Here is a 17,136-nt window from a genome sequence, read left to right as displayed (position 1 = left end):
GTTTGAAGAAAATGAAGATAAGAAAAGGAGGAATCGGATAGAGAAAATGGTAGTTATAGTTGATTATTTATTGCCACGTTAGCTTGGTTGGCCCACCTTTTTAACCTTTCAAAAACATACAATCACATTTTTCTAGTTAATAATTGTTTAATTATCGATTATAAGGAGTTTAAATAACGAATTTAATGTGATTTTGCACTAGAAATTAGTTTAGGAGCAAATATGTGTTTTGGGCCAAAAATTAGGAGCAAAATTGCACATTCTTCCATGTATTTTATTTACAAATATTATTTATTTAAAATAAGCAAGAGTTTATTTTTTAAAAAGAAATTCAATATATGCAACAAATACGGTAGAATATCATTTAATTCATGGTGTAATATAAAAACTCACTTTCTACATTTCAATAATAAAAAATATTATTTAATTAAGTATTTTACATTTCTTCACTAAAAAAATAATACCACAAATTGGTCTAAGTTGATTGGAATTTGAAAAACACGTATCAAATCTGATTAAGGAAAAATAAAAGTTGGGTTAAATCGAACATGGAAAAGCTGAGGGGTCAACTTTGCAGTTTACACCTACATTTTGGTGTCAATGTCTTGCCGTCTCTGCTTTTTCCTCTTTTTTCATTGGATTTGTAGTTATTACTAACGATCATCTGAGAACAAATCCGAAGCAGATCATAGAAATGGAACTCGACAAGATTAAGGTCGACAATCCCATCGTTGAGATGGACGGTCTGTTCTCATCTACTCTTCATTTCTTATATTTGTTAAAGCATCATCTGTTCTATTTTATTCATTAGCTTCTCAAATTCCCTTGTTGTTGCTTTCATTACCATGATCATTTAAACACCGCTTTTTGGGCACTCTGAGATTGTGACTTTGGATATATTTTCTCAGATATGGACTGATTCTAAACTGGGTATTTTAGCTTTGTTAATTTTGAAGCTTTGCTTTTGAATTGTTGGAAATTGACATATGCTGGTTATGACTTGTTGTTTCCCTGGTGCAGGAGATGAAATGACTAGAATTATTTGGAAGTCTATCAAAACTAAGGTCTCTTTCTGTCTCTTATTTTTCTCATATATCCTCTGTTTGAGCAATCCCATGTTACTATATTTTCTCTTTCTCTTTTCGGGAAAGTACAATAACATTGTGGTTTCAGTGATTTCTTTTCACAATGAGGCTATGGATCCTTTTTTATTGTTGTTGCTGTTGTTGTGTGCCGTTTCACTATCGCTGTCGTTTCCAGCAGCCAAGACCAGCCAAATGCACTGACACCGGCATATGGAATGCTGATATGGGGCGGTTTAACTAAGAAAATGTCTATTATCATTCCAAATGTTGTTAGTGTAGTTTTCCAAATTAGCATTATGGATGATGTTAGTACAATTAATTGGTCTTTGCTAACAGAGAAATGCACCAGGTGCTAAAGTAAAAAAAAGAAGCCACTGCCCATGACATGAAAAGCAGTGAAAGCACAACGTACTTTATTGTATTTTCTTATTTTGTCATTTTGCAACTTATTTTATTTGCTTATTTATTTATTTTGCAATTGGCAGCTTATTTTTCCATTTTTGGATTTGGATATCAAGTATTTTGACCTTGGACTCCCTAACCGGGATGCCACTGATGATCAAGTTACCGTAGAAAGTGCTGAAGCCACTCTTAAGTATGTGTGCTATTTGCCATTTCTCATTCAAAGTTCCTTTGGTTTTGTGGCTTGTCTTTGACAAACAAAGTTCAGAGAAAAGGCACATTAGTTATTTATGATCATCCTCACTGTGGATTTACTGCTCGCGTCTGCTAGTCAGTATTATCATGCGATGTTTACCCTTTTCCCACGCCATTGCAGGTATAATGTGGCCATCAAGTGTGCAACTATTACTCCAGGTTTACCACTTCTGCTATGGAGGTTATGCAAATCTTATACTTTCTATTTATTGTTGTTTTAGTATTGCTAAATTCGTATCAACTTGGTTTGCTATCTGATAGATGAAACTCGGGTCAAGGAATTTAATTTGAAAAGAATGTGGAAGACTCCAAATGGGACAATTCGTAACATTTTGAACGGTGAGTATTCCATTGTTATGTTCTATGTTAACTTGGACTGTAGTTCTCTTCATTTATCTGATTATACTATCAGGTACTGTTTTTAGAGAACCAATCATCTGCAAAAACGTTCCACGCCTTGTTCCAGGTTCGCATTGATTCCTTGACATTCTGCTGATGCTTTCTCACTAAAATTGACAAAGGAACATGAGCAGTTATTCTTTTTAGGTTGGACCAAGCCAATCTGCATTGGGAGGCATGCTTTTGGTGACCAGTACCGAGCAACTGATGCAATTATTCAAGGACCAGGAAAACTTAAGCTGGTTTTCGGTAAATTTCATGTTCCAACAGTTTCCTAAAGTCAAATACTAGTTTCAGTTATGTTAAATAGTTGCCAAACTACCAGAATGAGAATTTCTGTTTCTTTTTCTTTTTCCCTCCTCAACTCTCCCTCCTTCTGTCTTTTTATAATGTTTGTTTATTGGATCCTGAAGGCACTAAAAACTTCTGCAGTACCAGGTGGACGTGATGAGAAGACAGAATTTGAGGTTTTCAAGTTCACTGGAGCTGGAGGTGTAGCACTGTCCATGTACAACACTGAGGAGGTTCTGATTCCATTTGCTTTTTTTTCCTTTTTTCTTTTATTATCCTAACAACTGAGTGAGTAGCTAGAAATCAGTTTCAGAAATTAGTAATAACTACTATTATTTTATTGGAGACAGTCTATTCATGCATTTGCTGAGGCCTCAATGAGCACTGCTTACCAAAAGAAGTGGCCACTTTATCTTAGCACAAAGAATACTATTCTTAAAAAATATGATGGAAGGTATTCGCTTACCTTGCATAGTTTTGTCCACCCATTTCAGTTGTGTTGCTCTTTTTCTTTTTCCTTCTATTAGGACCTGCTTATTTTGTTATAAACTTAACTCATTTTATTTATAAAGAATTACAGTGCATCATTCTTTCTCTTTGTTGATGTCACATATCTATTCATTTTCCTTTTCATCCTCTATGTTTATATCATATATCTTGTTACACATATTTTTGATGATTTCCTCCTTTTACTGGCCTGAAGATTCAAGGACATATTTCAGGAAGTTTATGAAACTAGATGGAAATCCAAGTTTCAGGCTGCAGGCATATGGTGAGTACTTTTACTGTGATGGTGTTTGGTTTTGCAAGTTTTAGAAATTTGTCATTCTCTTACATTTCTGAATTTCTAGGTATGAACACCGTCTAATTGATGATATGGTTGCTTATGCCATTAAAAGTGAAGGAGGTTATGTATGGGCATGCAAAAATTATGATGGAGATGTTCAGAGTGATTTCTTAGCCCAAGGTTTGTATTATTTGGTGGTTGCGAGCTCAGAAATAATATGCGCATTGCATTTTTTTTTCTTTTTGTGCTTTTAAGTTTTTTGTTGTCTTTATAAAAGCTAGTGAAAAAGGTATTTGTTCAGCGATAATTGTTGCCTGAGAATTTGAAATCTCCTGTTGATTTTTCTTTAATCTTTATTATTTGCTCAGGTTTTGGGTCTCTTGGGTTGATGACATCTGTACTGGTATAGCTGCTCTGTTCTACTTTCTCTAACACTGGATTCCTCATTTCCGTTCTTTATTTCACAATTTTTCATATCTGTATACGGGTTCTAGGTGTGCCCCGATGGAAGGACTATTGAAGCTGAAGCAGCCCATGGCACTGTTACCCGCCACTATAGAGTTCATCAAAGAGGAGGTGAAACCAGCACAAATAGCATAGCATCAATTTTTGCTTGGTCGCGAGGTCTTGCACACAGGTATAAGATAAATTTCATTTTTTATCAAAATACAATTGTTTGCCTCATGTATATTCAGGACTGGAATCTTTAAGGATTCAGTTTCTTATTCACTCTGGAACTCGACCATAAATACATTATCAGGGCAAAGCTGGATGGGAATGCCAGACTCTTGGAGTTTACTGAGAAACTGGAAGCAGCGTGTGTTGGAGCTGTTGAATCAGGGAAGATGACCAAGGATCTTGCACTTCTTATTCATGGGCCTAAGTAAGGAATGATGAAAGGCTATTTCTTTAATCAAGTTTTCTAGTTGCTCTTGATTTTATGCAGAACCCATTATTTTATGTTTGTGCAGGGTCACTAGGGCTCAGTATCTGAATACTGAGGAGTTCATTGATGCTGTGGCTGAGGAGTTGAGATTAAGATTGTCCGCAAAGGCTAAGTTGTAAACTCCAGGTACCTAACCTGGCTATGTGCTTGCTTGCAATAATATTTATTTTGAAGTTTAACTCTTACAGAATACCTACTTGCATAATTTTTATCCGTCTTGTCTGTATCCATATTTGAGTTCTATGTTACATTGCTGGGTCAGAAAGGGAATATCAATGGGGAATGAGTTTTTTTTTTTTTTAATACTTATATTAGGAAATTTAACTAATCATATGGTCTGAAGGATGAACGTTTCACACAAACATCTGTGCTAGGTTAATAGCTGTTATGCTGCTCCTAAATTAGTTTCTAAGCTGAATTTGCCACTTGTGTTGGAAGTGGCAGACGACATCGATAGGCTATGAGCTTATCATTTTCTGACAACATTTTGGTGGCTCTTCTGGCGTCAGATTTCTGATAGGTTGAGAAATGGCTTTTGATGGCTTGGGTTGAATTCTATAATCTTTAAGCGTGTGCATTAATAGGAAAAATTGGTTGTTATCTGTGCAGACACATACAGAGTGACTGGCTATGTTCTCATCAAGGATGTTTAATTAGGAAGTAGTTAATGGTGAAATTTTGTTTGAATCTCATGAAGTCTTCTTTCCTTTTAATTTTAATATATATTACTACCTCCATTCTATATTAATTCTCTTTTTCAAATAAAAAAATTCTAATTATGTGTCACTTTAATATACTCAATGCAACATTAATTTCTTTTTTTTTTTTTCTATTTTATCACTGTATGAGAATGTTGTATGAGAATAGGTGTAATAAATCTTACAATATCTATATAAGGATGATTTAGTCTAATTTAACTTTTTTTTTCTTATGATTATGTCGAGTAAATATTTTTTAATCCGAGTGAACTATTAAAAAATGGCAATTAATATGGAATGGAAGGAGAAGTTTTTTTACTCATGTTCAGTATGTGGATATTAACTATTTGACTCGTTATTATTTAAAAATAAAATAATATATATGTTGTTAGATTTAATATTATAACTGTGCATATTATTTCTTTTTTATTTATTATTGCCGTCATTTTAGTGTTATTTTAATTCTTTGCTTAATATATGCTATTTTTAGAATTATGAGTTATTGTAAAATTAAAAAAAAATAATTTGTCAGTTAATAATATTAAAAATATAATCAAAATGTCATTTTTTAGGATTAAATTCATTGTCGACTTAATATTCTAATGAAGTCAGATTTTAGAATTAGACTTGTACTAAATAAATTATTAAATTTATTATTAAATTAAATTAATAAAAGACTAAATAAAAGTAGTTAACCAATAAAATATTAAGGCTCTATTAGTAAATTTATATGTTCCCCTTCCATCACACTTCTACATATATAGTATGCCTAATTACCAGTTAAATTTAGAACTTTTAATAAATTTTATTCAATTGTTTTAAAATTTTAAAATAAATATTCATGTTTTTAATTTTCAAAAACACTTTTCGATTATAATTTCGAACTTTCACGGTGAGAAAAATGACGTAGGTAATTGACTGTATTTACTAAAAAAATAATATTTATAATTCAGTATAAATAGTTTATTTTAGATTTAATAATATAATTATAAAAGATTTTATATATATGAATTTTTTTACACATTTTATAGCTAAGCGTAATAATTTTTTTGTGGACTTGCTAATTCTTTTAGTAAGCATATTGATTTGTTACATCATTTTTTTTATTATAAAATTTTAAATATTGTTGTCGGAAAGTGTTTGAAAAATAAATTAAAAATATAAATATTTATCTTTGAAATAATTGCATAAAATTAATGAAAAGTATAAACTTCAGAATATATATATATATAGGAATAGCTGGGACGGAAGGATTCGAACCTCCGAATAGCGGGACCAAAACCCGTTGCCTTACAACTTGGCCACATATTTGTCTATTGTGTATCAAATTTATGGTTTCATTGCTGCAACCTCAATTTTCAATTTAAAACGAGAAAGAGTTTCCCATTGGTAACAAATGATTATCCTTTAAGCGGGGAAAATTTTATTAATCTTATTTAAATTAAAAGGCTAAATCCCGGATCTGGTGAAATAGGATGAATTAAGACGGTATTTTGTAAATACATGATTATCTTGAATATATTAACTATATATATATATGTGTGCAAATGGATGGTAGATTGTAACGAGTGAGTGAAAAACATAAAGTTTTTTAACTATAATATATTGGTTTAAATTGTTCTTCTAATATATAAACTGCTTTCTCATATCTGATTTTAGAAAAAGCGCAAGTTAATATGCTTTTCTTAAAATAACTTTCAAGATTCAAATAACATAACAGAGAAAAATTAATGCCAGATGGCCCTTAAGTATTTTTGAATTTTTTGGATGAAAAGTACTAAAATGAATAAAAGTTGACACTTCACATAGCTTCTACGAGGTTGCTTTTTACTCAGTTACAGCAAAACTTGGAGCATACAAGATCAAGGCAGAGTTGAGGAATTCTGTAGATAGTATAATGTAATGTTTATTTTTAAAAGTTATATGTAATTTAAATCACGATCATTTCCATTTTTAGTAATTTTAACCAAACCTTTCAATTTTGGCAATTAGAGGCATAATGTAAAGAAATTTGCAATTCGAATTAACTTGGTAAACTCCATCTAGAATTATCTGACGTGGGTAACGGTGGTTCAATCAGCTTGTCCAACTCATCATAGCACTTTAACACGTAATTGAGACATTGGCTACTTCCAAAATGCAGCGTTTTGGCCTCTGAATCTAAGTCCTAGAGTCCCTAATTTACAAATACTAATAATTAAAAGAGAGCATTGATAAGATTAAAACTCTAGCATAAGCAATACTCAAAAATGGCACAAAGCTCTCACAATTCAAGTACCTCACGAGCATCGGTTTCAAGTGTCATTTCTACTAAGTCTTGTGGTCATGACATGGTAGCTGACTTTCTAACCTCATGGATTGATAAGAATCTAGAGAGAAGATTCTATCGTTGTCCAGTGAGAATGATAAATGGCTATTCTTGATGTTGCTTTCTTTATAGAGTTTGCAAAAATTGCTTTCTAATTTGATTTATTTCTCAATTTTCACAAGCATGATGACTGTCAATTCTTTGAATGGTTTGATTGAGAATTGCCATGCTTCCAAAGGGGATTAATGTTGAGGTCGAAGGTTCAAAGGAATAGCTTGCAAGAGCAAGTGAGATGTAAAGCTGAAGTAGAGAAAATGTTGAACGAGAAGGTTGAAGCTGCCCTAAGCAAGAATGAAGAGCTAATTTTAAGTATGTTTGGAAAAAAAGTTTGAAGAAGCTGAGTGCCAGAAGACCCAACTGCTTCGAGAGTTGAAAAATGTTAAAGCAAAGCTGAGTAGGGAAAAATTGGTTTTTAAGGATACTGGTGTTGCTTATGGTTTGTATGATTATATTTGTATTTTAATTTGAATAGTAAATGTTGGATGGGGCTTAGGCAATAACTAATGAAAGCCTAACTATTATTACTTTGATAATTAATGAAAGCAGATTGCATTGCTTAACTTAAATTTTGAGTTTATGGTTGGTAACCAAACTAACATACAACCTACTTAATAAGTAATTTAAGTCCAACAAACAAAAATGTAATTGAAACAAACTGGATTACATCCAATACATAACTAAAATGTTCAACTATAATAAGTGGTTAACAACATTGCTTTCTGAAGCTAGTACCATAAGCCACTAATAACAACATAAAGTGTTAATAATAACATAAGCCTATAAATTAATAAAATATTTCCACTTCAGTTTGTATTGCTTTCTTGAGTGCTTAGAAATTGTGATGTAGTAGTGCCTCTATGTATGCCTCTGCTTCTAATAGCTCTACTACCAAAACTTCTTTCTCCATTTGGTGTCCTGCCCCCTCTCGCACATTTTCCAGCTGATATAGATGCACTAGTAACCCTTGAAGAAATTGTAGACCTTGCATAGGAAGCTGATGTTGTACTAATTATTATACTAGTGATAAGTGCAGCATTTGGTGCACTATCAGTTTGCTTATTTGAATTTCTGGTCATGACTACCTGTGACACCTATAAAGGATGCTAGGCATACATTGTATGCATATAACTGATACATAACATGTTCCTTAATAACTAATTTTAACTCATAAATTAATATGTATAACAAAAACTATTTATATGAGTCATACATATCACACACCAAAAAGCTCACAACATCAAATAGTTCACTTTTTTTATATACACATAAAATACACTAGTTTTATACATGATAATAAAATTTACTAGACATGTCACGTTCAAGAAAAACTGAGGGCGAGCTCCTGCTGACCCACCTGACAAAATGCTAGTGCGACTGATGCAAATGTTTCTTCAAGACAAATTATAATTCTTCTAATCCTGAAAAATAATGTAGAGAAGTGAGCCTGCAACTCAGCAAATGAATAACATAATTTCATATGAAAAATAACACAATCAAGCATGTAGTATTATCAAACATCAAACCATTCGATATTTAATTATGACTTTCTAGTGTATATATAAACATTGCCATAGTATTATCTTTATGACAACAATGAACTTGTGAATTATATATAATTCCTTATTATTTTTTTTTCATGGATCCCTATACGCACATAACCCACCATAATCTTGTGGGGAATTCCATCTCACACACAGCCTTGGCTTACTTACAAGTAGCATTGCGTCCTTATATTCATCCAACCATAATTCTTATATTTACATATATCACATACAACTCCATTTAAATAATTAACATCTCCACAATATATAAGAAACCATAATATACCCATGATATACAAAAAATATACCATATTCCAACACGGCAGATTTAATAGTGTACATTCAAAAATACAAAAAAAATTCCACATTAGGAATTCCAAAATCATATTCTCCATATCAGTGATATTATAAGTCTAAATTAATTTGAAACTAATTTTACACCAATTGGATGTGTATAGAAAGAGAAACATAAAAAACAATCCATTATAGTAAAACTGTTAATAAAATTAAACAACAGAAAGTATGATCCAAATTGGCCATCAAAACAACAAAATCAAGCTTCCTCTATTTCTATAACATTTGTAAATTATATCTCATATTTTCTATAACAATAAGTAGCATTCCATTTGGAGTTATAAAACTCCAGATATGGCTAAATCAAATATATTGTTCACATCATAACAAGACACCCAAATTCACCAATCAACAATCATATGTACAATCTCATTTCAGAAACAATCACCCATCAATACCATAATTAAAAATCACCATAAGCAAAATTTAATATCTATTAATATATTTTATAAATTTTCCTTAATCAATAAATTTAACAAATAAATTATAATTATTTATTTTGTGTTATATTCACATAGAATATTAAGTTATTCACTTACCTTTATTGCTCCATTTTTTTTGCTTGTATTTACTTGGGTGTCACCCTCATTCCCAATTGGTTTAGCTGAAATAGACCACAATTCACTTATTTTTGGACACCCAAAAATAATAGAATTTCATCTAGCATGATAATATCATAAACTATCTAAATATATGTGACTGCCAACTATGATAAAATTAATAGGGTAAATTTAAAAATCCACCAAAACTTCTATACAACAAATTTCATGATGAAACTTTCCAGATCACTAACTTTATGTATCTAATATAATTTAAAATTTAATTATGTTTCAATTGCAGGTGTATAGAGAAAGATCCCTACGAAATAATCCACCTTACTCAGACCAACGATGGGAACTGAATAATAAGATATTTTCTCTTATTATACTAACATAGAGCTTGATTCAGATCCAGCTAAACGAAGAAAATTTTTAAATAACTCTTCAAAGTTTCCATATCATCAAAGAACACTAGATTTAAAGCTTCCTAACTCAAGATATAATCAAAACAATAAGACTGAAAAACTAGATCTTTAGAACCCGAATTCTATATCTTCTATACTCTAACTCAATTTAACAAAAATATTAAAATTTTTTACCAAATAAACCTCTAAAGCCTTTGAAGATGAAGATTAAAATCTGAAATGGATTCTAAACTTTCAAATTTCACTTGAAAATTTAGTCTTTTTTTTTTAAGAAGAAGAAGAAGAAGGAAGAAGGAATATCACCCTTTCTCTCTTTTTTCCCTTTTCTATCCGTATGTTTTTTTTTAAGCTGCCACATACTAAATCCAGGAAATTTTTTTTTAAAGTTTAATTAACCAATTTAAGCCCTTTATTTTTACCATTAATCAATTTAAACCCTTAACTTTCTAATTCTTGTTATGGACTTAAATGTAACATTTATAATCTTCTTCTATTTAATATTAACATTAATACCACATATATCTCATGCATTTCTTATATCTATATTATATGCATGTTATAAAAATAAATGCAAATGCATTAGGTGGGCGTTACACTATCTTTGCTGCAACTTTTATCCCAGATATGTATCTCACTTTTTTATTCTTGGGCATCTATCAAAAGAACAAAAGAAATATATTAGCAACCAGTAATACATACATATCATAAGTAATTGACAAGTTAAATATATATATACCCTCATGTATATATTTCTAGTTTCTTCAAATATTCTCATACCATATCCTTGTCTGACATGTCTGAACTCATTTGCACTTGTATTGCTTGTCTCCTATGTTGTTTGAATTGAGTTAGGAGTAGATGTATGTTGTGAAGCCCCCTCATCAGGTAGAGGTGTTTTCTTTGGTCTGCCTCTTTTGGCCTTAAAATAGCTTAGCCAGAGTTAGGTTAATTCATGCCCAACAACATTAATCATGAATAAAAAATATAAAGTTTTAGAATTTACTTACTGGGAGTTTAGGTGGTCTTTGGACAACATCCACATTTGCCTTACATGATCTCTTATTATGGCCAATAGTGCCACAATTTCTGCATGTCATCTGAATTCGAGACCTAGTCATCTTATAAGGGTTTTTCGGGCCTTCTTCAGGGGCTCTCTTCCTAGCTTTTTTAGGCCTATCCGGCATCTCTCGATAAGGAGGTAGTTTAATGGCAGCTCCTTCAACTTTTGGCCACGTTTTCCTACCATTTATAGGCTCTAAGGAAAACTGGTATGTCTACATGTAATTACTTACACTATAATAAGGGTCAACATAATGATGCACAATCTTGTTTCATGAAATGTATGCAGCTGCAGGCATGCATACAAGGTATCCCTGATAAGTCCTTAACCCCACAAGTACATGACTTATGAATCAAATTCATAATAAATTGATCATCCCCCTATTGCCACTTGAAATTTATCCTCCACAGCTGGTTTGGTTATGCATAATCTACTATTGTATCTATACTGCACAAGCTTCACCCTAACCCTAAGATAAATACTATCTTGGTAGCACTCATATCCATTAGTTTTTTTATGTTGTCTCTCCATCAAAGCACATCTTATGTCCTCTAGCATATCAATAATGTGGTTAGACATAGCTTTCATAATGTAACCATTAAAAGTTTTGCACACATTATTGTGTACCATGTCAGACTTAGGGATAAATTATAATATGACTTACAGAACTTTTTGAGGTCCCATTCTAGAAAGTTGACATAAGCAGCTTCATTGTCTGCTTTCATCTCATCCAATGCCTCATTCAGTGCTGCCTCATACGTGCTTCTTACTACCTTCCAAACTATATTCTTCAATGTCTGCCCTTTATACTCTTTTTTCTAGTTGCAATAAACGTGCCTTGCATAGTTGCGATGCTCTGCAAATGGTGTCAGCTTGCTAATGGTATTGATGAATCCCTAAATCAGTAAAGTAAACACAATATTAGTTATTCAAAAACAATAAAGTTCATACATTACATAATTAATGGAGAACAAATAAAGTTCTATATATTATACCTTTTTTTGGTCAAAAACAAAAGTCCAACCAAGACCATCACCAATTTATAACTCCTATAATACTATTTCCAAGAACCAATTCCAGAAATATTCATTTTCTGCCTCCACCACTACCCAGAATACAGGAAACATCTGGTTATTACCATCCTTTGCCAGTGCTGCAAGTAATGCTCCTCCCAAAAAGGACTTTAAGAAGCATCCATCAAAACCCAAGATAGGTCTACATCCTTTGAGGTATCCTTTTCTCAATGAGCTAATCCTATAAAGAGACCTTTGAAAACTGCTCCCTTATCCAACAAAAAGTCAAACCTGCCTTCTTTATCAACCCTTATCAACTCTGCTTTATAAGCCCTTAACATAGTATAATGATAAAAAACAGACCCTCTCAACATTTCAAGGGCCTTCAACTTGGTCCTATATAACTTCTCATGCTTACAATAAATTTATCCAATAGGTCATGCTTTATGACTTTAATAGACCAATTAGGGTTTATCCTAAACCTATGAAGATACTCCTTTGCCACCCATGTTATTATAGCTTGCCTATTTTTCATTTCTCTGTGACAATTATAGTCCCTATAATAGAGCTTGATAGCAAAAGTCTGCTCTTTTGGGATCATGCTGCCATACAACCTCCATTGACAACCAGTCTCACACTTAGCTTCTAACTGGTTCACATTGGACCTAGTAATTTGTGGATTATTTACATTGTGTTGAACTTTCAAACCTCATTCCAAGTCTGAAGTCAAAAGCCTTATGTTGAACCTATGCACAATTATCATCAATGTCACGACCCGATCTGTGGGCCCGTGACCGGCACTAGGGAATGGGTAGGCATAAGGCTACCGAATTCCATAATAAGTTTGACCACTCACTAACTTAATTAAATCTCATCTAATATTACTGATGTCACAATTTCTTAACCATTAAATTCTACATATTTAATTTGGTTTGCCAGAAGAATTAGGCAAGACCTAAAACTACATAAAATTACAACTGATAAGTCTATTACTTCTACTGCGGAGAATCTAAAATTTTACAAGTCAAACATACCAAATCAAATACATCACCCAATGATGAAGGAGTCGAGTGGCTAGATAAGAGCCGCGGGAGGACTAATAATCACAGATCTGAAAAACAGTAGAATTGAGACTGTCAGTCTCGAGAGTGAGTTAAAATCAGATATCCAAAAATAATTATAAACACTTCAATAACACATTTATTTAAATAGCGATTAAAATAATTGATTAAAATATTAAATCATGTAATCAAAATTATTTCGTAAAATCTCAACATAACACATGTAAACAGACATATGACTTTAACTCACAGCTTAATGACCTCCTAGCTCTGCTCCGATGCCTTGGATGGAGCGAGCCAAACTGACGGATTATCTAATCACGGAAAAAAATTAATCAGTAGCGTTGAAACATTTGACCATTAACCCTAGGTCTAGATTCCTAAGACTGATTGTCTACAAATCTCGACTCGAGTAAATTCTCTGCAAATTCGGTAGAACCCCCCCATAAAATACAGATATTTACCCCCCGTAAAACGGGTCCAGGACCTGCCAGAAAACACCTCAAATATGCAATATTTTATTTTAATGGGAGTCAGGTCCCCAAGACTTCACTATTCTTCCTGACTCCGCCACACATCATAAATCACGACTAAAGGCAGACAGTCCGACAAATAATTATTTTAACTCACAATATTTCTAAGGCTCAACACATTTTAATAAACACATAAATTTTACCAATAAACTCTAAAATCAACGGGCAAGAGAATTACCGAGACGCTTGATCGCTCGGTCGACTCGCCTCCAACGGACTCAAAACGACGCACTGATGACGATCCCCACTTCCGATCTTCCGATCCGACCCCCGATCATCCGGAGGGATTTGCGGACGATCTCTGCCGTCGATTTTTGAACAGAGTCCGATCGCCACGAAACTAGTGCCATTGAAAAGCTTGAGCTGAGGAGAGTCCAGATATGCCCTCGGATCGGCCAAAGCTTGCCGGAGTTCGCCAGAAAAGCCAGAAAATGCCTGCTGCCCCTAACTTTTCACCTCGCCGGATCTTGCAATTTCGACAGCCTCAAGGGGTGACGATGGTCGGAAAAGAAATCCTCGGAGCTGCTGATCATTTTGAGCTTAGAACCATCAGCAACGGTTGCCGGAAACACCATGAACGGCGGCAAGGCGGCTGCCTCTCCCATTTTCATGCTTGTCGTCGCCGTTCACTGCCGCCGTCGCTGCTAGCTTGCTCACCGACGCTAGTAGCACCTTCGGCCGGCTTCGCGGCACCTCTGGAGCTCGCCACCACCGATTGGACGACACACACCGCCACTCTTCCCCTTCTCTTCCTCCTTCTTCCCTGATCCCCTTCTTTCTTCTTTTCTTTTCTTTCTTCTCTACATCGACAATGGGTCCCTAAACTTTTCTTCCTTACCATTTAGTCCCTCAACTTTTTAATTACTAACAATTTCATCCTGCAAAATTTTCAATTAGCCTTTAAACTTTTCTTTAGCTTTTCAATTAAGCCCCTAACTATTTAATTTGAGCCAAATTAGAATTATTGAAAACATACAATTACATATTTACCCTTGCCTTTAAATGTAAAATTACCAAAAAGCCCTTGCCGACATATTTAATTACAAAAATACCAAACATAAAAATTTTCATTAAAATCCCATATTAATAAAATTATACTTTTAATCCTTATCCCAAAATAAATTTCCAATTTAGTCCTAACACAATTAATTTAATTAATCAATTTGCTAAATATTTTTTAATTTAAAATTTAACACCATTAGCTAATTAAAATGCCCTTTTTCCCAATAATTTTTTTATAAAATATCCTTTACAAATTCTTCCATAACTCTCAAATATAGAATTTAATTTATATATATTCATTTGGGTAAAAAAAATTTGAATAACCAAAAATATGTTTATTTCTCAAAGAATTTACTTAATGAATTTCTTAAAAAAATCAAACTAATTGGATATAGAAAATAACTCCCTTATTTGTCTAGCATTAAAATTCAAAATTTCATTTAAATCATTCCAATTTAAACAAAATAAAAATAAAATAAATTTATTTAAATAAAAACTCATTTATTAATTATTATTAATGTTATCATTATTAAACGAAAATTTCGGGTATTACAATCAATCTTACTAGTAGAGCCTTTGTATTTTGCCTTATTTTGCCTAGCCTCTATATACTCATCATCATCTGAAGCAAGTTCATGGTCAGATAACCACCCATCAGTATCACTTTCATTAATAGGAAAGTATTCTAGATCATGGTCATTCTCATATGTACTTTTTTTTCTTGCACCCTCATTATCTACAATAATATCTATATCAACCCCATGAAACTCTTCTTATTCTTCAGCCTTTTCAGGTCCATCAATAGCATCTACCACATCTTGCACCTTGCTTCCCTCAATTGTTACATTTTGATCACCTTTAACTCTACCTTTTTAACCCTCAGCCTTATCAACATAAATATTAATCATTCTAAATCCTTCGGCAGATTGCTCTATCATTTCCATTACACTAGCATCATCTTTTAATTCCTTATACTCACATAAAGTTTGCGTACTAGGTATTATATAAGTCAACTTTCCATAGGTAAGATAACCAACAGTTTTAACTTCATCAAAAAAAGATCAAAATAATCAAACCTATCTGGATCATATCCATGCTTGGCCTTGATTTCTCCCTCCACGTATATAGTGTCACCACTAAACTCATAAAGTCTCCCACCATTATGAAAATACAAAGAGAATGTATCGCTATCGCAAAAGGCAAACAAAAAAAAAATGAAAACCATGCTAAAAGGCCTAGTCCTTCAAGAATTATGCACAAATAGCATAAAAAATGCAAGTTGGCCTTAAAAACCCCAAATAAAGGGACCACCAAGCAGACATCTTACCAATGTTCAACTCATCATTAAGAGTTTTAAAAACAAATAAAAGAGGTATACATTCATGGCTTCGGTAAAACTAAAGTTAAAGACAAAGGAAAATAATAAAGAAAGTTTACATGTTCGCCATTTACATAATAAGAGGGACCACAACAATGTCGATAACTCAATGCTCCAATAATAATAAACACTTTTGTTGTCTTGGAAGAAGAAATAATCAGTTATCTTGGACAAATTAATGATTAACACTTTTGAGGAAAGTAGATTAATACATGAGGTATAATCAATTAGTTGACAAAGATGGATTAGAAATTTTTGATCTTTTGAGAAATGGGAATTGGAAATTTAGAAATATGAATTAGGAATTAGGATTTTAAGGCTTTGCAAGTAGAAACAGTGTATTTTGAGAGTATTTTAAGTGTTATTGACATGTTAAAATTGTTTAGATGAGTTGGACCACCATTAACCACATCAGACAATCCAAGTTGATTCGAATTGCAAATTTTTTTAATGTTATGTCTCTAATTGCCAAAATTGCAAGGTTTGATTAAAATTGCAAAAAACAAAAAAGATCGTGATTTGAATTGCATCTATATGAAATATAAAATTAGTTTGACTCTTCGACCAAGAATTAAATTTTATTTGAATTTTATATTTAATAAATATACTAAATATATATATATATATATATATATATATATATATATATATATATCATTACAAGAATACAAGGACAAGTGGATCCATCTTCACTCCACTAAAAAGAGTATCCAAAGCTCAAATGAAGGCATCCAAAGCTTGAAGACCTCTATATAAAGAGGAGTTCTCCTTAAGTGAAAATACGAAGAAGAACCTCTTGTATTCTTCAAGTCACACAAAGAAGGAGAAATATAGTGAGAAAAGAGAGAAAATAGAGTGAGAGAGATAGTGAGAAGAAACACTTTCCCTCTTGTATTCTTTTCTTCCTCTTGTAAGTTATATTTCTCTAGTTTAAAGCTTTCAAAGTTACATTCAAAGTTTGTATATTTGTTTAAAAGTTTATGTTCAAAATCTGTAATT

General features: G+C 32.5%; 1 protein-coding gene across 7 annotated transcripts; it reads left to right on the top strand.

Annotated features, from left to right (window-relative positions):
• Window positions 1-598: 598 nt before the first annotated feature.
• On the top strand, window positions 599-7,791 carry LOC8270229 (isocitrate dehydrogenase [NADP]). 7 transcript variants are annotated; one of them, XM_015724197.3, is made up of 16 exons: window positions 599-743; window positions 1,021-1,064; window positions 1,571-1,680; window positions 1,864-1,901; window positions 2,004-2,081; window positions 2,155-2,208; window positions 2,289-2,390; window positions 2,574-2,665; window positions 2,783-2,886; window positions 3,136-3,204; window positions 3,284-3,399; window positions 3,588-3,622; window positions 3,714-3,856; window positions 3,980-4,102; window positions 4,191-4,291; window positions 7,410-7,791. In XM_015724197.3, the coding sequence occupies exons 1-15, from the start codon at window positions 695-697 to the stop codon at window positions 4,282-4,284; spliced, it is 1,251 nt and encodes a 416-aa protein (XP_015579683.1). In that variant the 5' UTR covers window positions 599-694; the 3' UTR covers window positions 4,285-4,291; window positions 7,410-7,791. The 7 variants fall into 7 exon arrangements, with proteins under 7 accessions (XP_015579683.1, XP_015579682.1, XP_048229156.1 ...); XM_015724196.3 differs by having other exon boundaries at window positions 7,354-7,791; XM_048373199.1 differs by lacking the exon at window positions 7,410-7,791 and adding an exon at window positions 4,775-6,260.
• The last annotated feature ends 9,345 nt before the right edge of the window (window positions 7,792-17,136 follow it).

The sequence above is a fragment of the Ricinus communis genome, chromosome 4 (genome assembly GCF_019578655.1).
Source record: "Ricinus communis isolate WT05 ecotype wild-type chromosome 4, ASM1957865v1, whole genome shotgun sequence".
NCBI classification, from domain to species: domain Eukaryota; kingdom Viridiplantae; phylum Streptophyta; class Magnoliopsida; order Malpighiales; family Euphorbiaceae; genus Ricinus; species Ricinus communis.
Note: the sequence above shows the minus strand (reverse complement) of the source record. Positions and strands in the feature narration are given on the sequence as shown.

What these genes read in the sequence shown, in the direction of transcription:
- LOC8270229 (XM_015724197.3), top strand. Translation starts at nt 695, where the DNA reads ATGGAACTCGACAAGATTAAGGTCGACAATCCCATCGTTGAGATGGAC. An exon ending in GAGTGATTTCTTAGCCCAAG is followed by an intron (nt 3,400 to 3,587) that starts GTTTGTATTATT and finishes TTATTTGCTCAG; the next exon opens with GTTTTGGGTCTCTTGGGTTG. An exon ending in CTTCTTATTCATGGGCCTAA is followed by an intron (nt 4,103 to 4,190) that starts GTAAGGAATGAT and finishes ATGTTTGTGCAG; the next exon opens with GGTCACTAGGGCTCAGTATC.